The 17742-nt window shown below is 38.7% G+C and overlaps 1 protein-coding gene across 3 annotated transcripts in view; it reads right to left on the bottom strand.

Annotated features, from left to right (window-relative positions):
* LOC136876233 (acyloxyacyl hydrolase) overlaps window positions 1–17742 on the bottom strand; it is a 175554-nt gene that overhangs the window by 117969 nt on the left and 39843 nt on the right. For 2 of the 3 annotated variants that reach the window (XM_067150008.2, XM_067150007.2), the window contains exons 3-4: window positions 14687–14822; window positions 14396–14563 (exon numbers count right to left, since the gene is read on the bottom strand). In XM_067150008.2, coding sequence (XP_067006109.2) covers window positions 14396–14563; window positions 14687–14822 — 304 coding nt within the window. The remainder of the gene's footprint in view (window positions 1–14395; window positions 14564–14686; window positions 14823–17742) is intronic. The other variant, XM_067150009.2, reaches the window with a different exon arrangement.

Raw genomic sequence — 17742 nt, 5'->3', positions numbered from 1 at the left:
AATGTATTAAAATCATAATCATTAGGTAAACTAGCCTATTTGTCCTATAATACTGTATAATGAGATAATTTGATATTGACATTACCAACTTTCCCTTTATTAGCAATTCTGTAACCTGCCTTCATGCCATCAAGAAAACATTACCATTACAACCATATGGCAATGTATTTAAAATTATATAGCCCACTTGAAAAGTTTCAGCTCAGTAATTGAGAAACATGACTGACTGTGACTATCACAACAGTCCAGCAACACGAATTTGGAAATGTTGAAACCTGGAGCTCTGCACCATTTTGTATGCAGTCCATTTGTCCACAGGTTTTCAACACATTTCCATTGCCTCGGTAACTGGTATTACCTCCTCTAGCCGCAGTCGCAGCTGTGATTCGATCAGGCATGCTCAGGATGCAATCTCGAATGTTCTCTTGTGATATAAGCTCCCATTCGGCCTGGAATGCAGCCCGAAGTTGAGACAGTGTGTCAGGAGAACGATTCCTAGCACGTCTCCCAAGCATATCCCACACATCCTCTATTGGGTTTAGGTCGGGACTACAAGCACGCTACACCATGTGCTCAATTCATACTTCATCCAGGTGCTAACATACATGAACGGCAACATGTGGGCGAGCATTGTCGTGCATCATAATAACATTTTCAATGATGACAGGTGCAAAAGGCATCATGTGATCAATTAAAATATCCTCAATGTATCATTGGGCTGTAAGACTTCCATTCTCAATTAACACAAGCTCCATATGCTCATCAGTGGTAATCCTAGCCCAGACCATCACAGAGCCTCCACTGAATGGTGTCCTTGCAGAGAAAGTACAAAGTACCAGGCGAGTTGGCTGTGTGGTTAGGAGCACGCAGCTGTGAGCTTGCATGCGGTATATAGTGGGTTCGACCCCCAATGTCAGCAGCCCTGAAGATGGTTTTCCATGGTTTCCCATTTTCACACCAGGCAAATGCTGGGGCTGTACCTTAATTAAAGCCACAGCCACTTCCTTTCCACTCCTAGCCCTTTCCTATCCTATCGTCGCCATAAGACCTATCTGTGTCGGTGCGACGTAAAGCAACCAGCAAGCAAGTACAAAGTGAATTATATTCCCCGGACCTTCACCATACTCTCTCCTTTCCATCGATGCCCTCAAACAGAATCTGGAATCATCCATAAACTGCAGTGAGCTCCACTGCTCCACAGTCCAGTTTCAATGGGCGTTGGGAAAATGCATCTGACAGGCACAGTGTTCACGTGTAAGCAAAGGTCCTGTGGCGGGCTTCTTGGACTTCAAATATACTTCATACCTCCTCCTTACTGGCCTTTCACTGAAGTTTGTGCGCCGTACTTGCTGCTAACAATTTCTGGGGCTACACAGCTGTTGTGTGTCGAACATGAAGAACTTGCATTACAAGAAAGCAATTGTAGTGCTCAGTAATAATGATATTTGCTTTACGTCCCACGAACTACTTTTACAGTTTTCAGAAATGCTGGTATGCTAGAATTTAGTCTCACAGGAGTTTACATGCCAGTAAATCTACCGACAAGGTGCTGACACATTTGAGCACCTTCAAATACCACCAGACTGAGCCAGGATCGAACATACCAAGTTGGGATCAGAAAGCCAGCACTTTAACCGTCTAAGCCATTCAGCCCGGCAAAGTCATCACAGTGCTCAGTAGTGTTTCTCCTACGACCAGAACTGGGCCTTCTGGTGTAGATATTGTCTTCTCTGTACCTTTTAACATTTTTGCTCACGCCAGAAAAAAACGTGCCTAATAACATCTGCTACATAGTGTATATTGCACCTGTTCTCCACTAATACCATGGTCCTTATTGCATTTTCAGGTGAAAGAGCCATTATGGCCTGACTTAAAAGTGAGAAAAGCCGAAATGGCCACAAAAATACAAGGCACCTTAAGACAGCTGTTTGTGGTTATTCTTGTCCAAAGGCTGGAAATGGCAATATTGGTGTTGTGATTGTCATGATCAATAAAGTTTATCAGTTATTGTGCTGAAACTTCTCAAATGGGCTAATAAACTTACGATACATTGCCATATTGTTGTTGTAACATTTAATTTATACAAGGTTTCAAACGGACTAACAATAAATTTTGTTTCAAATACGTAGTGTTTCCCTTTTTTTGCTGGCGGTGTGTTTCTATTCACAATTTATCTTCCTTATCATCACTTTCCAGCTTCAGTTTCCCGGATGTGGTGTACAAGTGCTCGCTACCTTTTCCTGTCAAAGTATAGTTTCTGTTGCTCTATGTCAACCCACATGACATTCCTCTTGCGACCTCCGATTTCACTGTGTCTATCCATCGATTCCTTGGCCTCCCTATTGGCTTCTCCCCTTTCACTTCTCGGTCAAAGTAATTCCTTGCTTATAGCAATTGAGGCTTTCACGGCCAGCGTTACAAATCATGTCAGCGTTCTCCGGGCTTGTACGCCGTGATCCAGGAACATGTGATGGTCCGATGTTTCACCGAAGACCACGTTTGGCATTATCGAGGGTTCCAACAGACTTCGGCTCACAGTGGAATGAAGTAGTGTTGCAATTCCACCTCATTGTCTACTGTAGTGCAGGCTATGGTGTGTTGCTCACCTGTTGGTCTGCCATGCTGGAGACGCGGTCACTGATGGCTGTTATTCGGCCAAAGATTGAAGTGTTAACGAGCCTGATGTACATCGACCTGCCTTGGCGGAGACAGGCAACTGATCACCCGTTACTTTTTCTGGTCTGCCGCAACCATCGTGTCCTCTGGGATTTAAGGATTTAAGGCTTTTAAGACTGGAAACCCAGCTTTGTTTACCCATTCAAATTCCTCCATATTGTTGAAGCTGTTGGTGTGCTTCAGGATTTCAATGGCTTCCCCTTGTAGCTGTGTGTGATAAGATACAGTAGTTGACAGTACTTTGGAGCTGCTGTATTATATGTCATGCCATGCGAGCAACGAGTGTTCAGCAACTGATGATCTTTCTGCTCGTCCCAGCCGGTTATGTCTGTTATGTCCAGCTCCATGCCTAAATGGTTAGCGTGCTGGCCTTTGGTCACAGAGGTCCCGGGTTTGATTCCCAGCAAGGTCGGGAATTTTAACCATCATTGGTTAATTTCGCTGGCACGGGGGCTGGGTGTATGTGTCGTCTTCATCACCATTTCATCCTCATCACGATGTGCAGGTCGCCTACGGGTGTCAAATAAAAAGGCCTGCATCTGGTGAGCCGAACATGTCCTCGGACACTCCCAGCACTAAAAGCCATACGCCATTTCATTTCATTTCACATGTCTGTTATGCTCCTTCAGTCGTGTGACAATGCTATGTTTTGTCGTGCCTATGTATACCTGACCGCAGCTGCACGGGATCTTGTAGAAACCTGATGTGGAGAGAGGATGGCACTTGTCTTTGGCAGATCTGAGTAGTTTCTGGATTTTCTTCGTTGGCCTATATATGGTTTTTATCCCATGGGACTCCAGTAGCCTCCCTATTCTGTCAGTTCTTTTCCCAATATATGGCAGAACGGCTTTAACTCCTGGCCATTCTTCTTTCTCCAAGGTTATTGGACGTCTAGGATGGAGTGCTCGCTGGATATCTGTATGGCTGTAACTGTTAGCGAGTAGGGCCATATTGAGGTGGCTGAGCTACTCGTTTAAGTTCTGAGGTTGACTCCTAGCACAGTTGGATAGCATCTTAACCACTCCATATTTTTTTCCTGGGTGGTGGGTGAACGTCTTTCTAAAGATAGTGGTCTGTGTGGGTCGGCTTGAGGTACACTGTATGTCCCAATTTAAATCGCCCTTCTTCATTACCACATTGTCGTAGGCCTTCTCGATGTCCATGAAGACCATCACTAAGTTCTTACCATATTCCCAGTGCTTTTGTGTTAGTATTCTAATGGCAAATATCAGTTCAATAGTGCTTCGGCTCATCCTGCACCCGTGTTGCTGCTCTTCCAATAACGGTTCCAGAATATTCCTGACTCTTCTTTCAATTATCTTCTCCAGAAGTCTAAGGGAGTGATAAATTAGAGTGATACCCCTATAATTTCCACATTTCTTTCTATTTCCTTTTTTTATACAGGGGGATAATGTTCCCTTTCATCCAGTCCCCAGGTATCCTGTTCTCTTTCCAGATGACAGACAGTACTTCAAACAGCCAATGTATGCCTTATGCTCCAGCTGCATTTATCATGTCAGCAGTGAGGTTATCAAACCCTGGGGACTTATCATTACCCATGTTCTTCAGCTGAGACTCCACTTCTAGCCATGTTAGCTGGTATTGTGTTCCATCACTAGAACTTAAACTGCAGTATTTAATGGTATCATTTTGAAGACATATAAAGTAGCTCTTCACGTCTTTTGTAATGCCTTGATCTGTCTTCACCAGATTCCCATCATCTGTTTCCAGTGCAACAAAACAAATTCAGACATATTTGCAGATTTACTGCTTCCACTGATTTCTGCTATCTGGGAAAAAGAGACTTTCCCAGAAGAATGGAACAAAGGGCTGCTTACCAAACTTCCGAAGAGAGAGGGACCTGTCGGTCTGCAAGAACTGGCGTGGTATCATACTGCTCTCTGTGCGCAGCAAGGTTCTTTCACGAGTCATTCTTGGCAGGATCAAAGTGTATGTCACCAGTAAGCTGAGAAAAGAGCAGGCTGGCTTCTGAGAATGCCACTCCTGTGCCTTACGGATAATTGCAGAGCAATCAGCAAAATACCAGTCATTTTTGTATTTGCTCTTTACTGACTTTGAGAAGGCCTTCAACAGCATTTTTAGGGCTAAGATCTGGAGAGCAATGAAGGTCTTTGGCATTCCCAAGAAGATCATCAGTCTGATTAACTGCATGTATGTGAAGTATACATACCAGGTGGAACATAAAGGACATTTGACGGAACCAATTGACGTTAAGACTGGTGTAAAACAAGGATGTCTACTTTCACCCATACTGTTCCTTATGACTCTTAATGTTGTCATGATAAGCACAATGAATCGACGATTGGGAATCCAGTGGAATCTTACTCAACGACTGGAACATTTGGACTTTACAAGTAACAACTCTCATTATTGTTCCGTATTGAAGATGACGTTAGGCATAGATATCAAGGATAATTAAATAAAAAACCACCTATTCAATACTTTCCACGTTTAATGTGGTTATTATCTACATGATTTTATGTAGACTCATTTGGTCAGGTACATGTTTCACCCATTATTTTGGGCATCTTCAGCCTGTAAACAACCTTTAGGTCAAGGTTTGGGACCTTTTTAACTAATATAAACATACTAATATATACACTATATACATCATATACATTATATACAATATATACAAACATAAGTCAATACAGTAAAGTTTTTTGGTCCTAATCTATTTAATATGGAAAATGTCCAAAACTAAAATGGATCTTCTTTTCGGTGAAGAGGATTGCAAATCGGGGTTTATGTGACCCCTATATCATATTAAGTACTTGACGTATCGTGTCTGGTGACAGGATGTGTCGTCAACAATAAGTGGAGATTTGAACTGATTGTAGGTTGGTCAAGATTGAAAAATAAATTTAAATTGAATGTGTTTTAACTTGGCAGTTCTGGTTAACTTAAAATGTTCAAAACTAAAAATAAAATGAAACGGATCTTCTTTTTTCTTCTTGAGAAGGGGTGATATTAAAACTGGAGCTTGTTTGACCCACGATTTTCATTTTCATGTTCTTGACGTAACTAATATTTAAATGTGTTGTCGTGTACAAGTGGAGATTCAAAAGCCGATTGTTGTAGGTAGACTGGTCAAAAACGTTGTGAATGAAACTGTTAGCGACTTGACTTTGGGTCTCATGTAACGTCAAGGAATTGACAAGAGTACAATATTTAGCTGTTTCATAGTTTTAGGCTGCTGCTTAATTGGGAAGAGACATCCTAGACACTTGATACAGTCTTGTGTGAAAATTGTTCCCGTTGATGTGTTGCTTGGTTTGTTCAGTTAATACTAGATGGATCTGTCTGTTCTGGCAGCGCCTGTCTTGTCACCATTTCTACAACACCAGGAGTAGAAATGGTGACAAGACAGGCGCTGCCAGAACAGACAGATCCATCTAGTATTAACTGAACAAACCAAGCAACACATCAACGGGAACAATTTTCACACAAGACTGTATCAAGTGTCTAGGATGTCTCTTCCCAATTAAGCAGCAGCCTAAAACTATGAAACAGCTAAATATTGTACTCTTGTCAATTCCTTGACGTTACATGAGACCCAAAGTCAAGTCGCTAACAGTTTCATTCACAACGTTTTTGACCAGTCTACCTACAACAATCGGCTTTTGAATCTCCACTTGTACACGACAACACATTTAAATATTAGTTACGTCAAGAACATGAAAATGAAAATCGTGGGTCAAACAAGCTCCAGTTTTAATATCACCCCTTCTCAAGAAGAAAAAAGAAGATCCGTTTCATTTTATTTTTAGTTTTGAACATTTTAAGTTAACCAGAACTGCCAAGTTAAAACACATTCAATTTAAATTTATTTTTCAATCTTGACCAACCTACAATCAGTTCAAATCTCCACTTATTGTTGACGACACATCCTGTCACCAGACACGATACGTCAAGTACTTAATATGATATAGGGGTCACATAAACCCCGATTTGCAATCCTCTTCACCGAAAAGAAGATCCATTTTAGTTTTGGACATTTTCCATATTAAATAGATTAGGACCAAAAAACTTTACTGTATTGACTTATGTTTGTATATATTGTATATAATGTATATGATGTATATAGTGTATATATTAGTATGTTTATATTAGTTAAAAAGGTCCCAAACCTTGACCTAAAGGTTGTTTACAGGCTGAAGATGCCCAAAATAATGGGTGAAACATGTACCTGACCAAATGAGTCTACATAAAATCATGTAGATAATAACCACATTAAACGTGGAAAGTATTGAATAGGTGGTTTTTTATTTAATTATCCTTGATATCTATGCCTAACATTTGGACTTTGCCGATGACCTATTCTTACTTGTTCATAGTTGTAAAGATATGGAAATTAAGCTTAAAGACCAGGAAACTGAGGCACAGGAAGTTGGACTTTGGATTAACATTAAGAAGGCAAAGGAAATGCGAATGAAAAACTGAAATAACACTCCACTGCAATTGGATGGGCACGTTATAGAGAGAGTGAATACCTTTTGCTACCTAGGAAGCATTATAACGGTGAACGGAGGGGCAGATGAAGATGTGACCAGCTGTTTGAACAAAGCTAAGGGTGCATTCACAACACTCCGTCCCATATGAAGCTCTAAAGAACTCAGTATGAGAACAAAACTGCGGATCTTCAATAGTAATGTTAAGTCTGTGCTGCTTTATGCGTGTAAAACCTGGAAAGTGACCAAATTTTTGAGATGGAAGATGCAGACATTTGTGAACAAATGTCTTAGAAACATCTTAGGGATATACTGGCGAGAGATGGTGTCAAATGAGGAACTGTGAAAAACCTTACTAATGTTCCATTTAACGAAGCAGAAACTGATATATTGAGTAAGGGACCAAAATACAATTGGGGCAACATGTCAGCATTTCAGGACATCATAACTACCGTCACAGAAACTGAACAAGCCATACAGAAGATTCCACACGACCTACATGAAGAAGTTAGACATGATATCATAAAAAAGCTACCACAATATATGAACAAAATCAGCGACAACCCAAACAATAACATTGCAAACAAAGCCCATATAAATAAACTTAAAAATAAAATCACACAAAACAACCTTATCATAACGAAAGCAGATGAAGGTAATACCAGAGTCATCATAGACAAAGACGAATATATAACAAGAACTAAAGAATGTTTTAAAGACAATACCTTCCGAATCATACGTAAAGACCCAACCAATAGTATACAAAGGAATCTAAAAACTCTACTTAAGAACACAGAGTTTTTACTTACAGAAACAGAATCTACGAAACTCATGACTATGAACCCCCAACTACCAACTGCTAAAGCTTATCCGAAAATACACGAAGACAGTATACCGATGAGACCTATAATAAATTACAGAGCAAGCCCAACATACAAACTCACAATTCATCCAAAAATTCCTTAAGAAACATGACTTTTTTCAAGCCAACAAAACCGTACAAAATTCAATAGATTTTTGCAATAAAACCAAGGAAATGCAAGTAGAACAATACCATACCATTGCCTCATTCGACATAACCAATATGTACCCTAGCAATCCTAACAAAAAAAAAACAAACAAAAAAAAAAAAAAAAAAACACAGAAATTATTCAATTCAATCTCAAAAATCATAGTAAATTAAGCAACCTAGAAATTGAAGAATTCATCAAATTACTAGAATTTGCCATTAACAATAACTATTTTAAATTTCACGACACAATTTACCAACAACAAGGTCTTCCAATGGGATCACCTGCTTCCGGTATATTAGCTGAAATATACATAGATTACATAGAACACACTTTCATTAACAAAACAGACGGCATATTCTTCTGGTGTAGATTTGTCGACGACATATTTGTCGTCATCGACAATAGACATACTAACAAAAACTTCTTACTGGAAGAATTAAACACAACAGACCCGAACATAAAATTCACAAAAGAAATTGAAAACAACCAGAAATTGAATTACCTTGATCTGACTATAACTAGGCACGAAAACCACTTATCATTCAAAATATACCGGAAACCTACACATACAATGAACACAATCAAAATAGACTCCATCCACCCCAATGCTCATAAAAAAGCAGCGTATTACAGTATGATCCACAGAGCCTTCAACATACCATAATCAAAAACTGATTTTAATGAAGAAATACGATTAATCCACAAGATAGCTAAAAATAATGGTTACTGGTACAAGAAAAAAATGATCAACACTATCATTCAAAAAATCAAATCTCAACCAAAAACTAGATTAACGAAAATAGACAAACCTAAAAAAGAGTACGCACTATTTACTTTCAATAATACACATATATAGCCTCTAACTAATATATTCAAAAAACACAACTTAAAAGTAGCTTTCAAGACATCACACAATAGCACTAATATCTTACATAATACCAAGACAATCAATAATACTAATAAATACCATCACTCAGGAATATACCGTATTAAATGCAACAACTGTGAAATAAGTTACATAGAACATACCGGTAGGAATTTTGCAATCAGATATAATGAACACGTCAATGCTGTAAAACATAATCACTTCTCCGCAATAGGCCAACACATTGACGAATATAAACACAATTTTACAAAAATTGAAAATGACATGAAAATACTTAATATAAACCCCAAAGGCCCCTTACTCAATATAACAGAAGAATTATACATATCACTAGATCAATATACCAATCCTAATTACAATATAAATGAAATTACAGAAAAAACCAACACCATATTCAACAAAGCCATCCCCGCCTTAAAAAACTATTATCTTAAAATAATCAACAAACAAGGTTCAACACGTGCCATTGCGCAGATAATTGATACGCCCAACTCCACCCCTACTCCTATGACAACAACTCTCCCCACCCACTCCTCCATTCCCCTTGCAACAGCAGACACTAGCTCCAAAAGAACACGGTACAGTACACGCCAAGCAGCCAAAGCTAGCACATCTCAACCACAGCAGCAATAGTAAGTATTCTACTGAAAACACACACACAAACAAGCATTCTTCAGATCATAAATTCTTAATGCTACCTTTCATTTCTTACAGACACATATCAGCAACTATAGACCAGAAAAGACCCACCATTCTGCATTTGACACTTACTGAAAAATATACTAGATCCAATACTTCTGGCAATATTTGACCACAGGTGCACACAACTACCTCTGGCCATACATCAAACTTGTTATCAACACTTGAAGAAGTCCATCAATCAAACTAATGAATAAGCATAATTTATAGTAGGACTAAAATAAGAACACCGCTCACGAAGGAAACATGGTTATTCTCCATTCATACTGGAAAAACAAGAACATTCAACGAATGCAAGACGCCAAACTCAACTTAACAAAGTGTTCCTATTTACTGTAACAGATTTTAACATGTACTGTATATTTTAACATGCCATTCAACATGTACCACATATTTTAAAATGATAATGTACCTGCTGCATATTTAATAATAATTCACCTACACAATTTTTAGGCCTAAAAAGATTCACCCACAGTTATTTTAGATTGTATATATAGTCAATTTTAACTTTAAGTATGCCCAATTAGAACGTAAGACATACTCCATATCATGACTTTTATAATGGACAAGGCAAATCAATAAAACTTGACTTATGTGAAGGTAATGGTGTACAGCTGAGGATGACCGTATGTAAAAAGGTCGAAACTGGTACTGTAGATTGAATTTTTATATAAATAAATTTGTATTGAAAAGGTGGAAACTTTCTTGTCTATAACATACATACCGCTTAGTTGAGCACTTCACCTCCTTACTCGAGTCTTCCCAGCCTAAAATTTGCAACATTATGTAACACTACTCCTGTGTCGGAAATCATCCAGAACAAACTGTGCTGCCTCCCTTTGGATCTTTTCTCATATCAAGTATTCCTGGTGGGTAGCATACTCTAATTGGAGTTTCACCAGAGACTTATACATCCTCTCGTTTACATCCTTAGTACAACCCCTAAATACTCCATCTAAGTTACAAGTAATGGAATTCTCATCAAGAATGTAGACACTCTCACTATCTAGGGAGGTACATTCAGGGAAACGGGATGGCCTAGGGAGCGGTGATAAGGGAACAGGGAACTGGAAATCAAGTAGGGATGACATAAAATTGTTAGTGTTGAACTGTAGAAGTATTGTAAGGAAAGGAATAGAATTAAGTAATATAATAGATATATATTTACCAGATATTGTAATAGGAGTTGAATCATGGCTGAGAAATGATATAATGGATGCAGAAATTTTCTCACGGCACTGGAGTGTGTATCGTAGAGATAGGATAGGAAGGGTGGGAGGGGGAGTGTTCATTCTGGTGAAAGAAGAATTTGTAAGCTACGAAAAAGTTAAAGATGAGACACATGAAATTCTAGGTGTAAGGCTCATTTCTAAAGATAATAGGCAACTTGATATATTTGGAGTGTACAGATCGGGAAAGGGTAGCACTGACGCGGATTCGGAATTATTTGATAGGATAGTCAGCTATGTGGGAAACGACATGGAAAGAAATGTGATTGTAGCGGGAGATCTGAATTTGCCAGATGTCAATTGGGAAGGAAATGCAAACGACAGGAAGCATGACCAACAAATGGCAAATAAGTTAATATGGGAAGGACAGCTGATTCAGAAAGTGATGGAACCAACCAGAGGGAAAAATATCCTGGTTGTCATGCTGATAAAACCAGATGAGCTCTATAGGGAAACTGAAGTAATAGATGGTATTAGTGATCATGAAGCTGTTTTTGTGATAGTTAAAAATAAATGTGATAGAAAGGAAGGTCTTAAAAGTAGGACTGTTAGGCAGTACCATATGACTGATAAAGCAGGCATGAGGCAGTTTCTAAAAAGTAATTATGATCGGTGGAAAACGGTAAATAAAAATGTAAACAGACTCTGGGATGGGTTTAAAGAAATTGTTGAGGAATGCGAAAACAGGTTTGTACCTTTAAGGGTGGTAAGGAATGGTAAAGACCCACCTTATTATAATAGAGAAATAAAGAGACTAAGAAGGAGGTGCAGACTGGAAAGAAATAGAGTTAGAAATGGCTGTGGAAGTAAGGAGAAATTGAAGGAACTTACTAGAAAATTGAATCTAGCAAAGAAGGCAGCTAAGGATAACATGATGTCAAGCATAATTGGCAGTCATACGAATTTTAGTGAAATATGGAAGGGTATGTATAGGTATTTTAAGGCAAAAACAGGTTCCAAGAAGGACATTCCAGGAATAATTAATGAACAAGGGGAGTGTGTATGTGAGGATCTTCAAAAGGCAGAAGTATTCAGTCAGCAGTATGTAAAGATTGTTGGTTACAAGGAAAATGTCGAGACAGAGGAGGAGACTAAGGCCAAAGAAGTAATAAAATTTACATATGATAACAATGACATTTACACTAAGATACAAAAGTTGAAAACTAGAAAAGCGGCTGGAATTGATCAGATTTCTGGGGATATACAAAAGACAATGGGTTGGGATATAGTACCATATCTGAAGTACTTATTTGATTATTGTTTGGTCGGAGGAGCTATACCAGATGAATGGAGAGTTGCTATAGTAGCCCCTGTGTATAAAGGAAAGGGTAATAGACATAAAGCTGAAAATTACAGGCCAGTAAGTTTGACATGCATTGTATGTAAGCTTTGGGAAGGCATTCTTCCTGATTATATTAGACATGTTAGCAAAATTAATAACTGGTTCAATAGAAGGCAATTCGGTTTTAGGAAAGGTTATTTCACTGAAGCTCAACTTGTAGGATTCCAGCAAGATATAGCAGATATCTTGGATTCTGGAGGTCAAATGGACTGTATCGCGATTGACCTGTCTAAAGCATTTGATAGGGTGGATCATGGGAGACTACTGGCAAAAATGAGTGCAATTGGACTAGACAAAAGAGTGACTGAATGGGTTGCTATATTTCTAGAAAATAGATCTCAGAGAATTAGGGTAGGTGAAGCTTTATCTGACCCTGTAATAATTAAGAGGGGAATTCCTCAAGGCAGTATTATCGGACCTTTATGTTTTCTTATATATATAAATGATATGAGGAAAGGAGTGGAATCGGAGGTAAGGCTTTTTGCGGATGATGTTATTCTCTATAGAGTGATAAATAAGTTACAAGATTGTGAGCAACTGCAGCGTGACCTCGAAAATGCTGTGAGATGGACAGCAGGCAATGGTATGATGATAAACGGGGTTAAAAGTCAGGTTGTGAGTTTCACAAATAGGAAAAGTCCTCTCAGTTTTAATTACTGCGTTGATGGGGTGAAAGTTTCTTTTGGGGATCATTGTAAGTATCTAGGTGTTAATATAAGGAAAGATCTTCATTGGGGTAATCACATAAATGGGATTGTAAATAAAGGGTACAGATCTCTGCACATGGTTATGAGGGTGTTTAGGGGTTGTAGTAAGGATGTAAAGGAGAGGGCATATAAGTCTCTGGTAAGACCCCCAACTAGAGTATGGTTCCAGTGTATGGGACCCTCACCAGGATTACCTGATTCAAGAACTGGAAAAAATCCAAAGAAAAGCAGCTCGATTTGTTCTGGGTGATTTCCGACAAAAGAGTAGCGTTACAAAAATGTTGCAATGTTTGGGTTGGGAAGAATTGAGAGAAAGAAGAAGAGCTGCTCGAGTAAGTGGTATGTTCCAAGCTGTCAGCGGAGAGTTGGCGTGGAATGACATTAGTAGACGAATAAGTTTGAATGGCGTTTATAAAAGTAGGAAAGATCACAATATGAAGATAAAGTTGGAATTCAAGAGGACAAACTGGGGCAAATATTCATTTATAGGAAGAGGAGTTAGGGATTGGAATAACTTACCAAGGGAGATTTTCAATAAATTTCCAATTTCTTTGAAATCATTTAGGAAAAGGCTAGGAAAGCAACAGATAGGGAATCTGCCACCTGGGCAACTGCCCTAAATGCAGATCAGTATTGATTGATTGATTGATTGATTGATTGATTGATTGATTGATTGATTGAGTCTCGCTTACATAATGATGGTTGCCTTAATGAAGAAGTATGTGTGAGAATCACCACAACATCAATGCAATAGAGGGAGGTCACAAGTGTCCTTTGTGACAAATGCCAATGCGTATGAAGTCCAAAATTTATCGGAGACAATAGAAAGACAGGCTCCACTTTACAGGACTGAGTGCTGGGCCCCCTCAAAATGAAATGAATATTCTTTCCATAGTACAGAAATGAGTATGTTACGCTGGACAATGAAAATTTCTCAATGTGATCATGGTCTGCAACACAACCATTAGACAGTGGATTAGGGAGGCACCAATTCATGAAAAGATGTGCGAATGCATACTTTGTTGATATGAACTTGTTATGAGGGTAGCACCTGCCACTGTCACCAAAAATGGGTGTTCATTGATTCATACAGCAGGATAATGCTTAAAAGAAGAAGACTGTATATAACACAATATTAAAATAAAGCAGCTACTATTAACAAGAAAAAAAGCATTAACAATAGTACTAACAACAGGAATTTAAAAAGCTAAGCTGTAAAAACCATCAGAATTTAATATCATGTTTTGGTCTAACAGATCATTGCAATAGGAAATTTACATAGTTTAATGAAATTAATGTAACAACTCATATACACTTTATATTGTAACACACTAAGCAATAACACTGAGTGTTTTAATGCTATGTTATTACCTCTACAAGGCTAAACATATCTTCATCAAGGTCAATAGCAGGAGCCATCTTTACCCAATTTGCACCAATCAATTCACACAGCTGGTGTATTCCAGGCAGTCGACAAAGATCATAATTCAAACGAGTCACATGGCGGTCCCATTTATGACGCACTGGAGCCACTAACTTCTGGATATTTACAAAAGGCAAAAAGAGATTGTTAGTTACACCACTCACAAAATAGAGCAAGCTACTGTGTTCCAAATTAATTTTTAAATCATGCCATCAGTGCATAAATAAGAAATGAATTACCTCTGCACGTTGCACAGTATGTCGGAAGTTGTAACGTGGTCGGGGAAACAGATGGCAGAAACCATGGCCAGGATCAAGATAGCACATACCGAGACTATAGCAAAGTACATCTGGGGTGAAAACTTGGGACATCTTCCTGCAAATACATAGGTACACCTAGAAATAGGAAGTGTGTGTACTACCTTTAAAAAAATTTCAGTCAATCAATCATAATCAATGATCTACACTTAGGGCTTTCACTCAGGTGGCAGATTCCCTATCAGTAGTTTACGAAGCATTTTCTTAAACAATTTTTTAAGAACTTGGAAATTTATCGAACATTTCCCTTAATAATGTATTCCTCTCCCTTACGCCTCATCCAATAAATGACTATCTGCCCCAATTAGTCCTCTTGAATTCCAACTTTATCTTCATACTATGATATTTTTAAAAGCTCCACTCAAGCTTATTCATGTATTTATGTCATTCCACACCAGCTCTCCACTGATGGCATGAAACATACCACATAGTAGAGCATCTCGTCTCCTTACTCCCTAGCCTTCCCAGACCAAAGTTTGCAATATTTTCTTAACACTACTCCTTTGTTGGAAATACCAGAACAAACCATGCTGCTTTCCTTTGAATATTTTCCAGTTCTCCTATCAAGTAGTGATGGTGAAGGTCTCATACACTGGAGCCACACTCTAACTGCGGTCATACCAGAGACTTACATGCCCTCTCCTTTACATCATTACTATGAACCCTAAATACTCTCACAAACATGTGAAGAGATCTGTAACCTTCTTAACAATATCGTTAATATGATTTCCCCAATGAAGATCATTCCCTATATTAACACCTAGGTACATACACTGTTCCCCACCGAGCTCGATAGCTGAAGTGCTTAAGTGCAGCCAGTACCCAGTATTCGAGAGATAGTGGGTTCGAACCCCACTGTCAGCAGCCCTGAAAATGGTCTTCCGTGGTTTCCCATTTTCACATGAAGCAAATGCTGGGGCTGTACATTAATTAAGGCCACGGCTGCTCCCTTCCCACTCCTAGCCCTCCCATCCTATTGTCGCCATAAGACATTCGTAATACCAATATAAATGGTCCGTTATTGGACATTATACATTTTCCAGCAAACTCATTCCTGGTTGCCAGCATTTCGCCCCCATGTGCTAGGCTGGGCTCATCAGTTGGTACCTAGCACACCTACCAAGACGCTGGCTAGTGCGTACCGTGGAGGCCACTGCGTAGGCTAATTGTACCAACCGGCAGTGCCAATGCACTGTGAGAGACTTTGTCTCATTATCAAAAACTGATGCCTGCTTGGCCATCAGATGATATAGATGTTGATTCCCATAGGGAATGTGAAATATTTGTTCCGAATGAGTAAATTTACAATACCAATTAGCACACGGGGGTGAAACGCTGGCAACCAGGAATGAGTTCGCTGGAAAATTTATAATGTCCAATAATGGACCATTTATATTGGTATTATAAATTTACTCATTCGGAACAAATATTTCAGATTTCCTATGGGAATCAACATCTATATCTTAAGACATTGGTGTCAGTGCGATGTAAAGCAACTTGTAAAACACTGTTTCCCATGAGCTACTATCATCCCAACAATACAATAATTAAAACTGAGAGGACTTTTCCTCTTGGTGAAACTTATAACTTCACTTTCCATCCAATTTACATTCATACCACTGTCTGCTGTCCTTCTCACAACATTGCTTAATTACCGCTGCAGTTGCTCACAATCCTGCAACTCAGTTACAACTCTATACAGTATAACATCATCTGAAAATAGCCTTATCTCTGATTCCACTTCTTTACTCATATCATTTATACATATAAGGAAACATAAAGGTCCAATAATATTGCCTTGAGGAATTCCTCTCTTAAATATTACAGGATCAGATAAAGCTTTGCCTACTCTAATTATCTGAGTTCTATTTTCTAGGAATACAGCCACCCATTCAGTCACCCTTTTGTCTAGTCCAATTGCATTCATTTTTGCCAGTAGTCTCCCATGATCTACCCTATCAAATGTCTTAGACAGGTCATTAGCAATACAGTTCACTGGACTTCCTGAATCTAAAATATCTGCTATATCTTGCTGGAATCCTGTAAGTTGAACTTCACTGGATTAACCTTTCCTAAACCCAAACTGCTTTCTATCAAAACAGTTATAATTTTGCAAGCATGTCTAATATAACAATATATGCTTTTCCAGAGCTTACAAACAACATGTAAAGCTCACTGGCCTGTAATTACAGTATTCACTTTATGCTTGTCACCCTTTCCCTTGTATACTGGAGCTACTATTGCAACTCTCCATTCATTCAGTATTGTTCCTTCATGAAAACAGAAATCAAGTAAGTATTTCAGGTATGGTACCATATCCAACCCATAGCCCTTAATATATCCTTAGAAATATTATCAACCCCAGCTGCCTCTTTAGCTTTCAAATTTTGTATAATTTTATAAATGTCTTCATTACCATACATAAATTTCAGTACCGGTACTTTGACAGTATTAGTTGCCTCCTCTATCAGGAGATTATCTTTATATCCAACTACCTTTACATACTGCTGACTGAATACTTCTGCCTTCTGGAAGACCTCGCACATACACTCCCCTTCTTCATTAATGATCCTTGGAATGTCCTTCCTGAAACCTGTTTCTGCCTTAAAGTATCTATACATTATCCCTCCATTGCTCCCTAAAATTCATATGGCTGCCAATTACGTCCGCCATCATGTTATCCTTACCCGATTTTTTCGATGAATTCAATTTCCTAGCAAGTTCCTTCAATCTCTCCTTAATCCTACAACCATTCTTATATCATCATCATTTCCCATTATCCAGCCATAGCCGAGTAGGGGCAAATATGGTTCCTCTCCACTTTCTTCGGTCTTTCTACCACTCCTCCTCCAACACTGTGTACCAGTTCAGGTTTCTTTCTCTAATACTGCATTGGATTGTGTCCTTCCATCTCAATCGTGGTCATCCATGGCCTCTCCTTCCTTGCATTTGCATTTCCATCACCCTTTTTGGCATTA

Source organism: Anabrus simplex, chromosome 6, assembly GCF_040414725.1.
Source record: "Anabrus simplex isolate iqAnaSimp1 chromosome 6, ASM4041472v1, whole genome shotgun sequence".
Lineage (NCBI taxonomy): Eukaryota > Metazoa > Arthropoda > Insecta > Orthoptera > Tettigoniidae > Anabrus > Anabrus simplex.
The sequence above is the reverse complement of the archived record's forward strand: the minus strand, read 5'-3'. Positions and strand labels throughout refer to the sequence as shown.